At 48.6% G+C, this 19,651-nt stretch overlaps 1 protein-coding gene across 7 annotated transcripts; it reads right to left on the bottom strand.

Moving 5' to 3' along the window:
- Positions 1-319: 319 nt before the first annotated feature.
- On the bottom strand, positions 320-13,471 carry LOC131673438 (histone-lysine N-methyltransferase ash1). 7 transcript variants are annotated; one of them, XM_058951556.1, is made up of 22 exons: positions 12,793-13,471; positions 11,191-11,600; positions 10,877-11,076; positions 10,686-10,802; positions 10,184-10,453; positions 9,412-10,063; positions 8,699-9,298; positions 8,326-8,615; positions 7,323-7,626; positions 6,714-7,148; positions 5,186-6,590; positions 4,775-5,054; positions 3,982-4,555; positions 3,548-3,901; positions 3,051-3,475; positions 2,767-2,976; positions 1,930-2,678; positions 1,686-1,858; positions 1,435-1,601; positions 1,152-1,349; positions 917-1,066; positions 320-832 (listed from the first exon to the last, which is right to left on the bottom strand). In XM_058951556.1, the coding sequence occupies exons 2-21, from the start codon at positions 11,351-11,353 to the stop codon at positions 923-925; spliced, it is 7,710 nt and encodes a 2,569-aa protein (XP_058807539.1). In that variant the 5' UTR covers positions 11,354-11,600; positions 12,793-13,471; the 3' UTR covers positions 320-832; positions 917-922. The 7 variants fall into 7 exon arrangements, with proteins under 7 accessions (XP_058807539.1, XP_058807463.1, XP_058807787.1 ...); XM_058951480.1 differs by having other exon boundaries at positions 13,143-13,471; XM_058951804.1 differs by having other exon boundaries at positions 4,802-5,054; positions 13,143-13,470.
- Positions 13,472-19,651: the final 6,180 nt, after the last annotated feature.

The raw sequence follows: 19,651 nt of genomic DNA, 5'->3' as shown, positions 1-19,651 counted from the left end.
ACATCTTTTTTTTTATTTTCAATAAATCATAAAATTCTAAGAAACTATAAAGTTTCGTAAAACAAATCAAGGCAAAAAAATTTATGATGCGATGCAGTCATTACCAAAGTAAATGTAATGAATACTAAAAAATATAGCCCCTAAGTTTATTTAATCATTTCAATTGTCTACACCCTACTGGGTTAATTACACCAGGGTTATGAAAAATATAATACTAAATGTTGCGCGATATTTTAAGCGTGACTTTTATCGAGCGCATTTTATAATTTGTACAATCGACTATTCTCGTACTAACAGTAATTGATCTGATAAAAATAAAAATAATTTACAAGTAACTCTGTACAAATGTATTTTTCTCAATATACATTGAATAACGTACGCCGTACCAAACAAAAAATGTCCGTTGACCATGCGCCTAAGAACTTTTTTTATTTGGTATCTTTTACATTAGCTTATAAACTTTTGCGGTTCTAAATAACTACTTTGTGCGCATCTCGGTACAGCTTATAACTTTTTACATATATCAAATTGTTTTGAATCATCCAATAAAATTATAGTCGCAAAGGCGCTTCTGCCTTAAATTACAACATTGCCATTTACCATTGTTTTGGTACGAAATGACAAAATCCCTTTTTCCTCTTTTTTTATTGTTTTTTTATTCATTCAATTTTCTATCCTACTTGCAAATTTTATTTCTTTGCGTGAAATTTTTTTCTTTTCTAAAAGTATTGAAAGATAGCATGTTTAAATGCCATAAATCACGCACTCAGTTGACTGATATTTCCTTTTACTTTTTCAGTCTCCTGAGTCGTCATCTATGCATTTAAATAACCTGAAATGAAAATAAAGTTAAAATGTGATGATTTAAATTAACGCGTTATAAATGGACAACGCATAAAAAAGAAGGATAATTTACCCAATATCACGGATTCAGTATGCCCGGTCGCTTTCGGTTTCGTCGATTACGTTCCAAGAGGTTTGATGCATCTAAAGGATCATTCTTATTTGGCAATTTATCTAACAAATTAAGCAAAATGCTATTCAGTCTCTTTTTTCTGTCCTCTCTCTGAAATGAAAATAATAATAATTTTATTACATTATTAGTCGTGCTGAAAGTGGAGACGAAAAAAAATGCAATAGTGGCTCGGTACCTGAACAAAGTTAACTTGAACGTTGACAATTGGAGTATCAATCAACCGTCTTCTTCCTCTGGGTTTGGCTGGTTGGTCTTTATTCAATTTAACAATGTCGCAAGATTCAGATTTATGAGTGGTGTGTTCTGTTTCATGGCAATTTTTCTTTTTATCTTTAGAACCTTTTGTAATTTGTATCCCTTCAAGGCTATGAGGCTAAATTGAAAATATTTATATTCATATTAGAAATAAACATTAATAACGTTTTGAACTGAAAAATTAAAAATGTTTTTATGTTTACCAAATAAGTGCGATAGTGTTTGATGCGCTGCGGGAAGGATTCGAAAGCATAAGGTTTTGTGCACACTTGATGACGTGACCTAGCGACTTTCGTGAAAAGCCTTGCTGCTCTATCTACACGGTATTCACACACGTATATGTGCTCTGGCTTAGCGTTCACAGGTCGACCTAAAAAATATGCGAACATGGTTATACTATCGCCCAACGTATGTACAATCACTTAGGAAGAAAATGAAAGCGCTAAATCATTACCTTTACAGAACGTATGAACGTCGAGAACCCAGCAACGTCCTGCTACTAGATCACACGACACAGCTTCGTATAGCGGAGCACATACCACTTCATTTTCGTAAAACTTGCGCGTTGGCTCATGGTATGTTTCGTGTGGTCGTAGATAATGATGTCCGAATACGAATCTTTCTCCGCTGCAATACGAAATAATTAAATCGTTACACACGATTTGAATTTCAAGAATTTGTAAAAAAACAAAACCAACCTCTGATCTTTATAAAGTCTCTCGATTCTAAAAATATCCATCTGCTCAAAGTCGAATTTTTCGATGGTCTTGTAGGTATGTTTTTCTGGAGTATCGCGCAACACGTATACAGTGTCACCTGTTCTTAGCTGCAGATCCCCGCGCATTAGAGTCACATAATACTTTTTGCCCTCTTCCTCTTCCTCATTTTCTAGCGGAATCTCGTAGTCTACCTCGCGAGGCTGACATCTCTCGCACATATACGAATCAGCGCTAGTGTCAGCTTTTACGCAATCACAATGCTGCCAGACAAGACAACGCTCACACTGAATCATTAGCCCTTCATCCCTGTGCAAGCCACAAATGCAACGAATGACATCCTCTTCTCCAGCAGTTGAACCTCGCGGAGGTAGAAATGCCTGAGATGGTGGTAATCCCGTGGCTTCAGTAATAGGAATGACGAAATCAGCCTTGCTACCGATATAAAGTTTGCGGAGTCGTGCAGCGGAAATACCGACGTCAGAAGTACGCCCGAAGAAGCGCACGTTGTTGTCGAACATCTTAATGACATCCTGGTCGAATTGCTCTGGTGTTTTGTACTGACCGTTTTCAATATTCTGCTCAATCATTGTCAAGTCAATAGGCTCCAGTACTTTCTCATAGTACTCTGGTAGCTTCCGCTTGGGAGGTAATGTCATAAAAGGTGTGCACAACAGGGCTTCGTTCTCATCTTTGGCGCTCGTCATTACGCTGTACAGATCTTTTAGTACCTATTAAAACATTAGATTTTTCAAATTTATTCGTTTCTTAAACTTCGTCTAAGAATGTAAGGTTAAAAGTACATATACACAAGTTTACCTTAGCCAATTTAGCAGTTTTGTTAACTTCAGGATCGTCCTGCGCCTGGGCAAGCCTTCTGGTTCTAACGGTTCTCGAAACGGTATTAGTCAAAGACGTGAGGTGTGTAAAGAATACATCGGAATTGGTTTTTGTATCAACATTGCTCTTCTCTTTAATCACCTGTGTTCCAGTTACAACGCTAACATTAGGCTTGATAACACCTTTGTTCTGTAATTCCAAATTCAAACGTTAATGATGGACAGGGTGCAAAACGCCGACAAGCTACAAGAACTAAATCATACCTGGGCATTAAGTTGAACAGCCGGCAATCTACCTCTACGTATCTTTTCGATATTACGCACGAGAAAACAACGATGTTCGAGAACAAAGCAGCGTTGCTGGTGCGAAAGAGGTTTGACAACTGGCATAGGCAGAGGGTTGCCGTCGGGACCAATTCTGCGTGATTTGCACAAGCCGCTCTTACGACTGACGGTTGGATTTATACTTGGGTTGAACTGCTGCGGCTGTTGCTGTTGCTGCTGCTGCTGTTGCTGTTGTTGTTGTTGCTGTTGATGCTGAGGGTGCGTATTAATGGTGTTAATTTTACGCGCGTTTTTACGTGGTCTGCCGACCGAGCGTCGTTCGACTATAGGATTAGCAGGTGAACCACTAGTGACTGGTTGATTCGCTGGGCCTGATGGCCTGGCCACGCGTTGACTTTTACCACCTGCAACGCCGTTTATTATTACAGTAAAGTGCTAAATGTTAACTGTGTCTGCATTAATTAGTCAATTGTTACCTATGACACCACGACAGCTTTCGCTCCCACACCTGCATTCCTGGCCCTCGGAAGGATTGAATAAGGCAAAGTTATAATCATAGGTAAGCTCCTCTCCGGCTTCGATGTCTCTAGACGCAAAGAGAGCCATGCGCGGTAACCCATGTACACTCCATTTTTGCATCTCGCAGTTGGGTTCACACGAATGATTGACAAAGCGACCGTCGCCGCCCATCCGATGTCCATCGATTACCAGGCCACCATCCAAGTGGAGGCAATAGTGGTGCGTGTCGTTGGCGTAACGCGTTGCCATACGAGATTTGAATTCGCGTTCGGATACCACCTCACCCACGTACTCCAAGATAAATTCACCGCCTGAGTAAAATCATTACGTTTTTCAACGATAAACGTCTAATTACGTCTTTGATAAAAATTGATAATCGAAAAGAGCCTACTTTTGATTGCTTGGTGAGTGCGAACGCCCCAGCCTTTGTTTTCCGTCATGAATCTCTGGAGACCCGGTGCCCAGTCGTGCTTTTGTATCTTTTGGTTCTTACACTTGTCGGCGCAGGGACACAGTTGGGGCGAACACTCACTAAAGACCATGCGATTAATGCAGTCGTCACCGCAGCCTGCTTCGGCTTTACACTCGCAAGCCTGTGCCTCATACAGCATCGTCGGCTTCACATCGTAGTACACGTTCGAGCGGATCTTACGATAATTCCACGACGGCACCAGATCTCTACCCGGTAGCCGCGAATGCGTGTGCAGCCACCACAAGTCGTACGGCAGTTGGAATGGGATTTTGCGCTGTCGAAGGAACTTGCCGCAGTGATATGGTGGTGGTAAGAGTCCGTGTGGATGCTCCGAGGGCTCGTATACCAGCTTATTTTTATTGGTCCCGCTGTCCGATGCTTGGCTTTTTCTCGGCTCATCCTCTTTAAAATAGTCAGAGAATAGACCTGCTTGCAAATACCGCTTCTTCCAGCGAGGTTGTTTACGCCGGTTTCTGATCGGTCCAATTGTCTGCTTTATAAATAATTTTGCACATTACAATGTTGCTCCAGTAATTAATTAAAAAAATATAACGTATCCTTCTATCAAAATACGAAAGATAAATTTGAAAAATTATAGTAAAACTAAGCTCTAGTTGAATACAAACAAGTCAATTTTCACATTAAGGCTATGTAAATGTTTAACGAGGTTTAAATAATAATAAAAATTATAAGCAAAATAAAAATGTCTTACAGATGCCACAAGAGAAAAGCAACTCGCCTGCTTGTCGTGATCGTCGCTGGCAATGTCGCTACTAGGTAATGCATCGCTCTCAGTATCATACTCGTTACGCAACCTCTTGAGATTCCTCACTGTCAAGGTACACGGACTCGCCGAGCCTCGAATACGCCTATGATTGTTGTTGTTTAAGAAAGCATGGGCCTCAAGTTTAACACTCACGTGCGAATTCGCACACTCGAGCTTACGAACGTTTTCTTCGCTTAGCACTGCAATCTTCTGGCTTTGGTTGTATCTGTAATCGTGTTCGTTATTGAATTAAAACGTAATTACAAATGTGTTTTTTTTTCGCCCATTTGGTTTTCTTTTTCGGGTGCCAAATTCAGGTTCAATGATCCAAAATATGTATTATAAACATAAATTTACCTTTCTAATGATTCTTCAAGCGTGGCATTTTCGTCGTACATCCTTGAATCCTGAATTTTTTCATATTTCACAGGGCAGGATTTGTCGCAGGGTTTTGTACCGTCACACTCTCCGTCCATGTCCGTTCTCATACTAGAGCACGTGTGCTCACTTTCCTCCAAAGTTGTTCGATCATCGTCACGCGACACAGTGTCATCATCGACTTTCTTATTTTCTGCGTGCTTTTCAACGTCATTTGATTCCTTTGGCGTAGAAATCGATTCGAGATTCTTCTTTTCTTTGTTTTCTATTCTAGGCTTCTTCAGCTCGACGTTAATAACGACTTTTGGATTTTTATCAACTATATTGGCAAAAGTCTGCAACTGTTCTATATCTTGCAAAAGAACCGCAATTTGCTTCTTTTTCTTTTTCTTGAGAGTAGGGAAGCCCGTACGGTTGATCGATTTTCTGCGACGTATCTTCTTCTGAATCATTTTCACTGCTAAAGAACTACTGCTGGACAATTCGACTTTCGACGTTTTGTGCAGTACAACCTCACTTTCTTTGATTAAATCTAATTTATTGTCTGTCTCTTTCTTTTCTTTCTTGACTACTTTGCCAAGTTCTATGTCTTTTTTAGGTGGCATCGGACTTTCAATGCTATCTTTCTTAGATATCTTAATAGGCTCGCTATCTTTTTTAGTAACTTTAGTACCGTCTGATTTGTCTGTATCCTTCTTTACAGATTTGATTATTTCTGTATCCTTCTTCGATTCAATATCTTTTCTCGCTGCTTTATTATTAGTTTCTATATCTTTCTTTACTACTTTACCATTAACATCAATATCTTTCTTTACAACTTTATTGTTAACATCCAAATCTTTTTTCAATATCTTATTGCTAATATCAGTATCCTTTTTTACTGATTTACTATTTACATCAATGTCTTTCTTCGCTGGCTTACTACTAACATCCGTATCTTTTCGCGCGGTTTTGTTGTTAACATCAACATCTTTCTTAACTAACTTATTAGCCTCGACTTCTCTCTTACCGAGTTTAGCGACCTCGGAGTCTTTTTTTTGTAACTTGCTCGAACTGGACTCTTTTTCTTCTTTCGATTGTTTGTTCTTAGCCATTCGTTCAGAGCGATCAGAAAGACGAATCTCGGGTTTATCCAGTTGTACCTTTGCAATCTTGTCGATACTTACTTTATCAGCTTTCGGAGATTTTTCCGCAATAGGCTTGACTGTCTTGTCCCCAGCACACATCTTTTCCAGTTTCTCAATTTTATCAATCACGTGATTATTTTCTACTGGAAGCTTCGTTACTGTGACGCGCAAGTCTTTAACAATTTTCTTTTTACGACGAGGTTGCAAGTCAGTTTGATTCTGTGATTTATCGTCTGCTACTTCACTCACGTCAGTTTCTGAAAAATGAATCAATGAGTTCCATTGTAGAATTATATACTAGGCTCAACATCGTTCAAAAATTGATAAACGGTAATTTCAATGTAAATATTCGCATCGCTTCGTAATTTCATAATACATACCTGTTTTATCGCTTGTAACGCTGTCGGAAGACTCTCTTTGTTTCTTGTTAGACTCAACAGGAGCAGGAAGTAAAGGGTTCGAAGATTCCTTTTGAGTAGCTTGACTACTAGTTTCCGGTGACTGTTGAACTTCGTCGACTGGCTCCTCCGTATGATTGTCTGATGAGCTCCCACCTTCGTTCTCATCCTCTTCCTCGTTATTCTCTTCGTCCTCGTCGCGTTCGTCATCCTCCTCATCGTGCTCATCGTCCTCTTCACTGGCTTGGCGGTCCTGCGCATTGCTATGGAGACTAAGCACATGGTAATGCCGCTTTTTGAGAGGTAGACGTTGCTCATTAGGATTACTCGATTCGGTGACGCTTGCATTACTACTATTACTGCCGCTGTTGTTGCCACTATTAGCTTTCTCCTTTTTCAATCGCCGTTTAATTTTACCTAAACATTATTATTATTGTTATAGTAATAATAATTACGGTTATCATCATCATCATCATTATTATTACAATATATCATTTTTAAAACTTCTTATAAATTATTAATTACTGTATTTCTAAAAAAGATAAATTTATTGAAAATTTTTGAACAATTTAAAATCGATTGCATACTTACGATTACTGTGTTCAGCAACAGTGGATGTGTCGCAGCCTTTTCGCTTCTTGGTTATCTTTTTGACCCTGCCAAAAATCTGCGGAAGCAGTTCTCCGATCTTCTTCACAACAGACCCGTTACTACCGTAAGCATCGCCACTGGTATCGATCTGCCCAAGGCTGCAAAGTTTGGCAAACTCCTCGACAATGCGCTCGAGCTCTTGTCCAACACTTGGATCTACGCGAATTGGCGTTTTAGGAGGAGGTGCCCGCCGTCGGTGCTTGTGGTGATGGTGATGCCGATGGGAGTCACCGTTGCTCGATCCCTGAGTGAAAAAAAAACATTCGTTGGATCGATTTACTCGGATTTATTAGAAACTATATCGCAATTATAATTACAACACTTAAATTTACTTATAATAGTTCTGAAGAGTTATCAAAAAATCAGTAAGTCTCTATCTCTCTATCTCTCGGTCCAGTAATATTTAATCCCATGATTGGGACACAAAGAACCAACCGATTTAACGGTGTTTGACAATATCCTCGACTGATCCGGCAAAACAATTCTAATCCGAGGATCCTAATAGAACTTCCGCGCGGATGAACGAGGCAGAACAGGGAGAAGCGAGGAGCTTTGCCCAACAGTGCTTGGCAAAAAAGTTTGGGAGCGAACATTGCCAGGCATTAATTAGCGGACGCGGCTGCCCTTTCAACGGGCGATTTGGTCGGCACCCTCATGCATCTTTCATGAGTGGTGAGCCCTAATCGGCCTCCGCGACCCTCGCATGGCCTAGCCTGGTAATGGAGAAAGCCGGTTGGCGCGCTAATCAATTTCAGCGTCCTGATTAAGCTTTGTGCGCCGGTGGCTTCGAGTTGGAAGGAGACGAATGCCGCAATGGCCGAGGGAAATACGAAAACTTTTCCACTGATGGCTTCACAATAGCTTCACGGTTGCTTGTCCTCCACGATATCTTATATGGAACTTATTATTGAGTATATATACATATCGTTTAGAAAATAATCACCTTTTTGTCATCGTCGACGATTCGCATGGGATTGATCACAGGCAGCGATATAATAGTCTGTACGGCAACACCGTTCGTCTCCAATATGTTGTCGTTGTTGTTGTTATTGTTGTTATTGTTGTTGTTGTTATTGTTGTTGTTGGTAGCGTGAGCTGCTTTCTTGTTAGCCTTGTTTTCCTTGAGGACCCGTCGAATTGGCTGCTGAGTTTTGCGCGTGGGCAGCTGTCGCTTGCTCAGGCTCATCGTATCGAGCCGGTTCTCCTTTGAGCTCTTTTTGCTGTCCAGTTTGCCTGCAGCGCAATGCGTTCGGTGTCAAAGTAGTGATGAGGTGACAGGAAAAAGAGACAATCGTCAAAGGTCAAGATAATCTTACCGTGAGTATCTTCGTCGTGACTCGAGTGAGCGACTTCTTTTCTGGCCAGCGTATCGCGTCTGGCGCGTTTAATCGGCAGCTCCTCGACCGACACCTCTCTGGTGCGCTTACTGAGCGACGGCTTGTCGGGCTTGTTGCTGAGGCACTTTTTGCGCGTGAGGCACACCTTATCGCCCTCTGGCTTCCTTCCCAAAGCCTTCCTGCCGGGCTTCCTGCCTTTGGTTCTCTTCCTCTCTCCGCTGTCCGACTGCTGATGGTGTCGCCTGATCGGTGGCCTACTACAATGCGACACCACCACCTTGGCCCTTTTAAGGCACGGGCTCTCTTTACTGAGGCTTGCCGAGTTGCCATGTTTTTTAGTGGTCACAGGTGCGTCGGGCCTCAGTTTGGGCCTACCAGGTCCACGTGGTTGCGTGGTCGTCGAACTCGCGATCTTGGCTGGCCTACCGGGTTTGCGTTTCGGCGGCTTCTCCACCGGATCAACGTTCACCACCGGGTGAGCTTTAGCCGCTATGGCCGCCTTCACTGCCGCCGAGGGCGAGCAGTTTGTTATCATGGCTGGTCCACAGCTAGATGTGACAACATTGGCAGTTGTCGTCACTGAAATAATGATTGTATAGGTTAACATTTAATAACAAGGCTAGCTCATGTTTGAATTATGTCCTTGAAATTTAAAGCTAATTGACCATCTCCATTTTTAATTCAATATTTACCTTTGCCTAAGTTTTTGTTATTATTGTTCTTGCTATGATTATTGTTGTTATGAACCAGACTGGTGTTGGGGAAGCTCGCCGACACAGCACTGATAGCTTTTTCCGGCGACACAATAACCGGAGTAGCTGCAGCAACGGCCGGGGGCGGACTGACCGGACCGACCAGATGTAGAGGGCTATTATTCACCGATTGTATGCCCGAGTCCGGCGAGACGTTAGACGACGAAGCATACTCTGGATCTATCGGTTTACTGGCACCTTGTAACGGTTGTTGCAATAGCGGATGCAGCTGAGAAGGCTGTTTGCTAGCGCTGCGCTTCTTCGATAGCAAAGCTGTCTTTTCAACAAACTGCTGCAGCAGCGAGGAACTATAGGGTTGACGCACGTTCTCCGAAGAGTCGGAGTCGTCGGCGCCCAGGGTCATCCGCTCAATAGCCTTGGACACGAGGCGGCCACTCTCCGAATCTTCGAAACCATCGAACGCCGTATCCTCGTGCTCAGGTTCCGGTAAAATGGCCGCCAGGTCTTCCTGGTTTATTTCTTGCAGTGGTTGCGTAGTTGGCTGACTACAAGGCAGAACTTGCGGTGGTAGCGAAGGCGCAGAATGCAGCGGAGACTTTGTAGTGCTTTGACTTGGCTGAAAACCATTCGTCTTTAACAATTCGTTGATATTAATTAATAAATATTTTATGCAGGTTTTCAGCGATCATAATATTATAATTGAATAGCAATTTTTACTAGTATCAAATTAAAAATAATCGTGTATTCTTACTGTATTTGAATGTTCATTTTGTTGCCCATTTTGTTGCCGTTCATGTTGTTGTTGTTGTTGTTGTTGTTGTTGTTGTTGTTGTTGTTGTTGTTGTTCTTGTTGCTGCTGTTGTTGTAGTTGCTGCTGCTGTTGCTGCCGGCTTTGCTCCAGGGCCTGTTGTTCTTTTAGTCTCGATAATTTTGCTTGTTGAGCCATTAAATGCTGTTGAACTTTCGAGCATGGTATCTGACTAATTGACGAATCTGAATCGTCACTGCTGCAATCCGTTATCTGAAAAATAAATAATTTTCAAGCTTAGTTATGTTAATAATGCTTCGAGTTTCTGTTGTTACCCTATCTGACACATTCAAGAGTGATTTCTACAATACGTCACATACACCAATGAGAATAAGCTACTTGAAATTTAAGTATTCTACAATGTCTTTAGAGAAGAACTTTCTTATTAAGATTGAACTGATTGAGGAGAAAGTTTTTAGCTACTTTGTATTAGGAGTTTATTTACTTTATTACTGTGACTTTTAGTTCTCCTTGGTAAAAGACGTTTATTTCTCTCGTATCTCAATTTAGCTAAATCTTCCTTTCTGGGTATTTTCATACTTATTTTTAACTTCAATCCACCCTACAAATATTTAGAAACAGTCATGATTGTTCTACAGCACATGATGACTTGCACCTGGTCCTACTGCTTCTTACCTGCTCAAAATTTGTTTCTCGAATTGAAAATGTCTGCTCGCTGTGATCAGAGGAGCAGTCTGAATTTGATTCGCTATCTCCATCGCTGCTGTCATTGTCAGTATCAGAATTTGAATCTGAATAAGACCCACTACCATCACTGCCACCAGAACTTTCATCATCAGAATCAGATTCGTCATCGGAGTGCACAGTAGCTACATCTTTGCCATTAAAACAATATTAGTAAGAGAATACAATGATTCTTTTTCTGCTTTGTTGCTTGTAATTATTGTATAATCAAAGACTATGATAATGTCAATAGGTATTGTACATACCGGTAACTGGATTCCAATTGCCACCATCCTTGATGGCATCCATATCAACTGTGGAAGGAAGCTCTTGTTCTGGCTCGCCATCGGGGCCATCCCAATCCCAATTTTGTAATTCTAATTCTGATGGATGATGGATAACGGCATTCCACCCTGAATCACCAGACATGGTTTGGCTTATCTTACATCCACTAAACTCATAAACAATGTCATGCCTTGTTGTTTACATTGCCACTTTCAAGGCTCTCACATTTTCACCGACGTCATTTTAATACTATAACAACACTTTGAGGCTCATTTAGTTCACCAAACTTCACATAAACTTTTATCAGAACAACACTTGATTTCACTGTCAAAAGCACCTTGTCCACGGATAATGATGACTTTTCATTGGTTCTTAACAATGCAAGGCATATCTGCAAAAATAAAAATTAATAACATTCAACGTGAATGTCTAATAAGTTGTCACAATTTGTGTTTATATAAGTCTGAGAAATGGAAATTTACAAAGGATTTTGGAGTAAAATTAAGAATAATGAAGATTGATGCTAATTTTATATAGTAGGTAGTCAAGTACGGTACACCATTATAAACATTATGTAATCAGATGAGAAAATAATACACAGTCAATTAGAAGATATCAGCCACTGATTATACAGTTTGTTCAAAAATTGGTATAGAGCACTGGGTGAGTACTGAATGTAGATACAGGTTTCAGATAAACAAGAAACCGCGTTCTGAAATGTAAAAAAATGAAATTTAAGTTTGTAGGTGGAAATCGTCTTGACGAAATATATCTAGTAGATAAGAGCAAATTTATTTAGTTGTTCAGACATACATAAATGGTATTGATGAACTGTTATCAATTACGGCATAAGCAAAGCAAATCGACAGCGAAACAGAGAGACACATTTGTAAGAAATTAGTAAGAAACAAGGTAAACGCGATAAGTCTGAGATGAACGATAGGAATTGTCAATTGCGGGTGTATAGTGTATAAAAATGAGCATGAAACTGCGGCTATAACCTAGAAAAGAAGTTATTTTGGTCGCGGGAGAATCGCGATAAACAGGATTAGTGGATTCAAGTACGATATGTGAAAAAAGCTACTGGGTCCACAAAATAAATGCAACCAGTAAGCCGCTCGAGAGCTGAAAAACGAACAGCGTGAATAGGGGGAACAGTCGAGAGAGCAGCGAGAGTAAGAGACGTCAATCAATCAGGAAATCTACACAAGTGCAATCATTCGGTTGACTCCATTGCACTCTGATAATAGGCAATCGGGTGCTCTCTTCTTTGGTGAGTCAATACATGAAATTTCAGCACTAGTTCTGGAGAGCGCGCTGAAAAATGAAAATCTGAAAATCTACACACACATATAAAATGCACTATATAGTAGCGATGCAATATTTCACGCGAATCCAAAAATGCGACACAAAATAACTCCGGGAGAGCACGGTGTAGTATACACCTATAGCACGTATACGTATACACCTATAGCAAATGTATAGGCAAAGCGCAATGAAAAAAAGGCGGATCGCGAGAGCCTGAAAGAGCTCCGACGGGCGAGAGATGGCGAGAGAGCAGAGCAATAACAGTCAGCACTCACGATAGACACAGACGCAGTCAGAGGCACTCGGTGGCAGGCGCGCGGGGAACGACCTATAAGCTACAGGCAGGACAGATTGTAACAACAGACAGACAGTTGGACAGCTGTGCTTAGTCCTGGGGATGACTGGCCAGGTGCGCGAGCCGAGAGACCGTGAGAGAGGGAGAACAGAGCGGCGAAATTGGCGCGAAACCAAAACGCGCCCTCCACGATCTTTTTTTCACACAATTGCCCTTCGTACCGCTAACTAGCCGACACTGTGGACTTTGGCCTGCCGCGAAGAGGGTCGTGGCGGAAGAAGGCCGGCGGGAGGACGAGGAAGAGCTGGGTGTCGGCGACGTCTGTCTCACCTCGCCTGTCGAAACGGATCCTCAGATCGAGTAGTGTTTACGTCTCGATTACGCGCGCGCGCGCTCGTGTCACACCACCACAGCTACAGTCCGACTGGCTGGTGTGTTGATGCGAAGCGGAGCAGAGGCTTTGGCTGAGCGCGACTCTTTCACGTGCCGCTGTCTGTGTGCTTGTCCGTGTGTTTTTTAGCAGGCGGCTGCTCTGGCTCTCGCGCGCGCGCACACAAAATGGCTGCTAGCGCTGCCGCCGCCGCCACCGCCGCCGCACCGTCGCGCACCAACAAGGACACTCGCTCGCGCTACGTACACACTCGGCTTCTTGACTTTGCTCTATCTCGCTCCCCGGTTCTCTCTCTCTCCTTCTCTCTCTCTCTCTCACTCGTAGCCGGCGGCGTAAAGAGCATCTCTGAAGTGATGGGGAGACGGCCGGCACGTATAGACACCTCTGATCCTAACGAGAAGGGACGTCAACGGCAGGGCGCCAAGCTGGAATCTGCACTCGAGAGGGAGACGTTCCAAAGTAAAAAAAGGCGAGAAGGTTATATATTAGGCGGCGATGGCGGCGGCGGCGGTGGCGGCGGCGATGCTTGCGGCGGTGGCGGTGGTGGTGGTGGTGGTGGTGGTGGTGGCAGGGGCGAAATGAGACAGGACTGGAGGGCGGAGAGGAGAGCGGATAAAAGCTCAGCCCGTGGCATACTTGATGTAAAAAAGAAAGCCGAGAATCGCACGGGCAAAAAATAAGCTGTTTGCGCCCCGTCCGCTCTCGGACAAACTCGATTGCAGCTTAGCCAGTTAAGGGAAAAAAATTTTAACGAAGGTCCCATTATCCGCTGAGCTCGCGCCAGTTTGGAATTTAAGCAGGTCTCGTTAATCGCGTAATCACTGGCAAATTAGTTTGGCTTAATTGAAAGGGCGCTCGAGCCACTTGGAGTTGTAGCCTTGCTGGCGAGGCTCGAAAAGAAAGGGAACGCGGCAGTAGAGGCAAATGAGCTGGATCGGGGAACGAGGCGTAAGCGGCTCGTTGCCTGGCAAGCGCGCGGAAAGCCGCCGGCGCGCGGCTGAGGCGGCCAGCGAAGATAAGGCATATTCGAGCAGAGCTATAATCCGGCGAAAGAAGCGGCGCCATAAAAAAAAAGGAGGAGGAATATAATAGGGAGGCTGGATTTCGGCGGGAAGTAGCGGCTCGTAGGGGAGCGTAACAAGGAAGACAAAGGGGGCACAGTTGCCACATGCAGGCGCACGCGTTGGAAAATCGAGCGAAAAAGGTGCCGCGCGCGGGCGGAGGCGCGGGGGCGTCGTCATAAATCGCCGTCGCGGCGGCCGACGGACGGTCGCGCGCACCCGCGCTCCTCGCGCCTCGCGGCCGTCGACGCTTCAATAATTGAGCGAGCGGGGCCGCAGCTCCGCCTGCCCCCCTTCGACGGCTGCTCTCCTCGCCGCGCGCGCGCTCCCATCGATCGCGAGGCTCGCGATCGGCGCGCCAGCGAGCGGCATGCGCCGTGGTGGTCGCGGGCTCCTTGCGGCGCGCGCCTCGCGCCTCGCGGTGCCAATCGCATCGGCCGCGCCGAGAAATCGATGCAGTCGGCGCGCGGAGCGAGCGCTCGTCCGGCCGGCGCGTGCACGCGGCGGGCGCCCGACCTCCCCCGATCGGCCGCGGGTCCGCGCGCTCGCGGGTAGCGCTTGCACGCCGACACGCGGCGCGTCGGGAGCCACCCCGAGCGATAAGCCATCTGCGCACCTCGCGGCCTCTCGTCCCCGCCTCCCTCGTCGATCTCCAATTATCCCGCGCGTACTTTTCGCCACTGGCAGTTCCCGGCGTCGACGGAACGGCAGCGCGTCGGCGAGCGAGCCGCGCACCTAATGAATCGAGCGCGATTAAGAGGCTTAAGAGATTGGCCCGCCCGCCGCGCCCCTCGGCGCCTCCGGGCCCTCGCTCCTCTCGGCGCGCCATTCAATTTGGCCGTTGCCTGCGCGACGAACGAGCGCGCCTTATTGCCATTCAACGGCCCGAGAAAGAGTGCGCACACGTGCCCCGCCAGTGCGACGAGGAGCAGAGGCCGGCCGGGGCAGCGCGAGGCAGATTACATTTGATCAAGCTCGACCAAGTGGAAGTTATATCGGGCTGTTATCGCGCGCGCGCAAGCCCGCAGGCGATGGAAACGAAGCGAAAGAGGGCTGCGCTGGGCGGAGGGGATTGGCGAGGAGCAGCGAAGACGGCGAGCGGAGTGGCGTCGGGCGCGCAGCGCCGAGTGCAGCGGCCGCCACTCCGCGTAGACGCCGAGCCCGCGAGGCCGTGAAATTCGGCTTGGCCCCGCGGGGCCGGCGCGTAGGCGTATCGCGGGGGACCAGCCGAAATAAATGGGATGCGAGACAGAGCGAGAGAGCCGACGAGCCGTGGCCTGGGGGGGGAGGGGGGCGGAGGGACAAATTGGAATTGAAATCCATTGTGTCGGGGCTGGCGCGGCCGCAAGCAGCCGAGCCCGATCCTCCTCGCTTTCTTATTCGGGAAATTTAATTAAGCGCGCCGGGCCGCGCGACCGCGGGAGTCGCGCGCCGAGCCAGCTCGCTCGAGCTTCCTCGCACGCACACGCCAGCGCCGACATATTGATTCGTCCCCGCAAACAAGCTGCACGCCGAGGCGCCCCCGCCGCGATCACCGCCGCTTCCTCCGCGATCCTCCTGCGTCTCATCTGCGCGCGCGGCCCCTTGGCCGATTCTTTCGCTCGCTCGCTCGCTCGTTCTCTCCCTCCGTCGTCGTGTGCATGCAAATCGGGCCATAGTTCATTAGGCTGCGCCGGCGAGGCCGGAGACGGGGGCAAAGTCTCGGGGGGGCTCGGGCTGCGAGCCGCCCGATTAATCGGCGAACTCGCTGTCTCGCGCGCCGCGATTAGTCCCGTGGCCAGAGCTTAAGCTCGTTAAAGCGCGCCGATTGCTCTCGCGCCTCCGCGCTGCCGACGATCGCCGGCAATCAGCCCGCTCCCGCGTCAGGCTCATCCGGCTCCCTTTTCTCGCTCCTTGGGCGGCCTGCAATTAGCGCAAAGTCAAACAATCCGTCGAGCCGCCCTCTCTCGCCCCTAATTAAGACCTTCTCCGCGCTCTCGATTATTGCGAGGAAACAATCGAGTTACACCCGGAGAAGTCGTCGTGCCGAAATGCGGCCGGGAGGTCGGCGGGGAGCTCCTTTCCCCCCGCGGCAGATGCGCGCACGGGCGCGGGCGGGAAGAAAGCGAATTCCGAGGCAGACGGTCCGCTCAGCGAGAAAATGTAAAAGAGCGGGCGGCGCGCGCAGAGGGGCGAGAGGGAGAAAAAAAAAGGTCGATGCCTGCGCTCGTGATTTGATTCGGGAACAATGGCAGAGCGCGAGGGGCCGTGGAAAAGCTTCTTCTGCGCGCTTGTTTCTTATTCGCCGGAGAGAGAGGAGCTCGCCTCGCTCGATCCCCGCGTATACATTTACGATCAATTATAGCCACCCTAAAACAGAACTTGGCCGATAATTCTGCCCCCGGGCCAGCCCCCCGCTACCCCTCCCGCTCGCTCTCTGATTAATAGTTGTCGATTTCGCAACGCGCCATCGCGCGCATCCAACTTTTCCTTGTCTCCGAAGCGCTCGGATAGCAAAGGAGGGGCGACAGCGTCCGCGCGCGCGACGCCGTTCCCTCTTTCGCCGCTGTCCTTGCCTAATTTTTCGCAATTGTCGCGCCCCCCCCCCCCCCCTCCACCCCCCCAGGCCCGCGCCGCTCCCTTCCGCTCGCGCGCTCGCCGTCTATATATGGTCGTAAATAAAGGACTCGGGCTTTTTTCTCGTGCGACGTGAAAAGGGAAAAGGAGAGACGAGAAAAAAAGAGAAGAGGCGCGCTCCCGACCGGACTTTCGGCCGTATCTCCGCTTTAACGACCTGGCCTCGGACACTCGCCGCGGAGGAGCCTCGCTCCGCCGGCATTACACTTGTTATTTCGCTGCGGACTCCGTTTGCCGGGCTCTTTGTTCGCGGCGAGCCGCGCGACGGAGCGTCGATCGGGACGCTCGATCGAGAGCCAGTCGGCCGAGAAGACCGCTGGAGAAATCTGCGAGGAGCCGCGCCATCGCGACCATTGAAAAGTACGGCTCCCTCGGCGACTGGAGAGCCCGAGCGAGATACAGTTATTTGGAGTTCGCAACCCCAATCTCGGAATGAGAATCGCCGCCGCATCAGTATTCCGTTGGCGCGCTTCCGATCGATGTAAACGCTTGTTTTTTCTCAAAGTGCCGCTCCTTCGTCATTGCGCAGACCACCCCGATATTTTCGATTACAGCTGTATCAGAGCCTTTCGGTTGCCGCGCAACTTTGCACTTTCACCGAAAATCCAACAGTGCCTTCGATTTCGCAGCCGTTAGGCGTGAAATCCACTCGACACAGCGGAATTGGCTGGAATCATGCTAATGAAAGGGCATCAAATTGTATTTCGTATCTCGATAAGATCTCAATTAACGAGTCGAGAACGGGGGAGGATTCTGGGGGGGCGGAACGCCTGCGATTTTTCAATTAAGCGCCGCCGTGCCTCGTCTCTTTTTTTCCAATCCGAGCATCCTGGTTGACGCCGAGGGCGTAAAAGCGAGCGAATTCGTTCCTGGATAACGACCGCCGAGTAAAAGCCGGCGCGGAAAACTGACGGCGGGCTTCCGCAGCGAGCCCGAGATCGAATGACTGCTCCGCGGAGATCTGGCTGGCTTTGCAAAGTCGTCGCAGGCCACGCCCTTGCGCATCGGCTCGATTTCTCGAGCGAATTTCAATTGCGCGTGCAAATAATCGTCCGGATTCGCGCGAACCCGCGAGGCCGAACGAGCGCTCGCGTCTCGAAGCGATTGGCTTGGCGCCGTTATTCCTCTTTATTCACGAGCGACGGCATGCGATCGCCGTCGCGATAGCACGCATGGCAGATGTTGCGAACGCGAGCGACGAGATTCGAGGGCGGTCGGTCGGCGAAGGGGCACGCCAGCCGTTAAAGCGCGCCGGCCATAAATATCGCAAATTCACCGGCAGACTCGCCTGTACGCGGCGCGGGAAACACGGGCGCTCGCCGCCACGAGAGTCCGCGAGTCGTCGGCGGAAAAGCGCGCGGCGGGGCCGAGTCGGCGAAGGTCGAGGGCGGCCGCGCCGCGGGCCTCTCCCGCGGCCGGGCCGCGCGCCGAGGGGTGCCGCCTGCTAATGGCGCGTCGCGCTGCGCCGCCGAGGGAGAGCGCGCGCGTGACTCACGCGAGATCGCCGCCGGCGCCGGTGTGCGTGCCGCGCGCGACTTTTTGCATATGCGCGCGCGGCTGACCGGAACGCCCCGCGCGGCCGACCCTCGGCGGCAGCGTCGTTGCGCTCTCCGCGATGCGCGGGCGTGCTCGGCAGACCCGAGGAGGGCCCGAATTCGCTCGGCTGCGATCGATGGCCGGGCATCTGCCGTGCGATTTGCCACGAGGGCTGCTTTCATCTCGGCACCAGTCGCGGCAACTGCACGCCAATTAGCCGTGCCGAGCGGACAAGTCAGAGCCCCGAGATTGTATCGGGGAGACGAATTTGCCAAAGGTCAAAAAGAATGGGAGATGAGCCGCAGGCAAATCGGCGAGCGGGGAAGAACGGGGCCGATGTAGGTACAAGCGGACGCGGGTAAAAAACCAGAGTCAGGAGTCGGCGGGAGCTCGAAACGGATAGTATTTGTAGAGTAATGTATCGAGGGCTCGGGGGCAGCGTCGACGGCGGCTGTGTACTTAGCGCGGCAGTCGCAGGAGCGAAGCAAAAAAGAGAGGAAGCGACAGAAAGGTGGGGGCAGGGGGGGAAGAGACGCGCGTACGCGCCGCGTGAATCGCATTCGCGATTGCGACTCTTTACACGCTTATGAATAATACATGGCCCGCGCGCTCCGACCCTGCCTCCCGGAATCCCATTAGATTATTGGCTTTTCTCGTCTAGCGCCAATCACATCGAGCCTCGACTACGTCCAATTGTCGCTGCTTTATCGGGCTCCGTCCTCGAGATGCTCTCCGCAGCTGCGATCGAAGCCAGCGCGTCTGGCGCAACGCGAGCGGCGGAGCATGGGGGCAGCGATCGAGCGTCGTCGTTGCCGCGGCCGACGAACAGCCAGGAGTTATCGATCTCGGCGAACGAACGAGAGCTCGCTCGCGTGCCGCGCGGCACCGGCAGGCAGGTGCTCGGTGCTGCCGCGGCGCGGACACCTGGACCCGTCAGCCGCCCGCGGGCGATCGGATCGCTGCGAGCGCCGGGAGGCTCCTCGTCGGGGCGTCGAGCGAAATCGGGGAAACGAGCGCAGGCCGAACGAGTAGGGAGAGAGAATTGAAAGGCCGTGGATGGCGGCGGAGAGCGCGGCGGAGAGCGCGGCGCGGTCCCGGCGCGCTTTACCTGGTGGCGAAATTGGTCGGCGGGCGCTCGCTCCGACAGCCAATTAAAAGTTTTTATCGGGCGTTAAACGGGGCCACTGCGCGCGCGGGCTGCGATCGGTTTACGAGCCGCGAGCTCTTTGTGCGAC

This window comes from Phymastichus coffea, unplaced genomic scaffold (genome assembly GCF_024137745.1).
Source record: "Phymastichus coffea isolate CEN01 unplaced genomic scaffold, Cenicafe_Pcof_1.1 PCOF00001, whole genome shotgun sequence".
NCBI lineage: Eukaryota > Metazoa > Arthropoda > Insecta > Hymenoptera > Eulophidae > Phymastichus > Phymastichus coffea.
Note: the sequence above shows the minus strand (reverse complement) of the source record. Positions and strands in the feature narration are given on the sequence as shown.

What these genes read in the sequence shown, in the direction of transcription:
- LOC131673438 (XM_058951556.1), bottom strand. Translation starts at nt 11,353, where the DNA reads ATGTCTGGTGATTCAGGGTGGAATGCCGTTATCCATCATCCATCAGAA. An exon ending in GAGAAACAAATTTTGAGCAG is followed by an intron (nt 10,803 to 10,876) that starts GTAAGAAGCAGT and finishes AAATATTTGTAG; the next exon opens with GGTGGATTGAAGTTAAAAAT. An exon ending in TGTTGCTGAACACAGTAATC is followed by an intron (nt 7,149 to 7,322) that starts GTAAGTATGCAA and finishes AATAATGTTTAG; the next exon opens with GTAAAATTAAACGGCGATTG.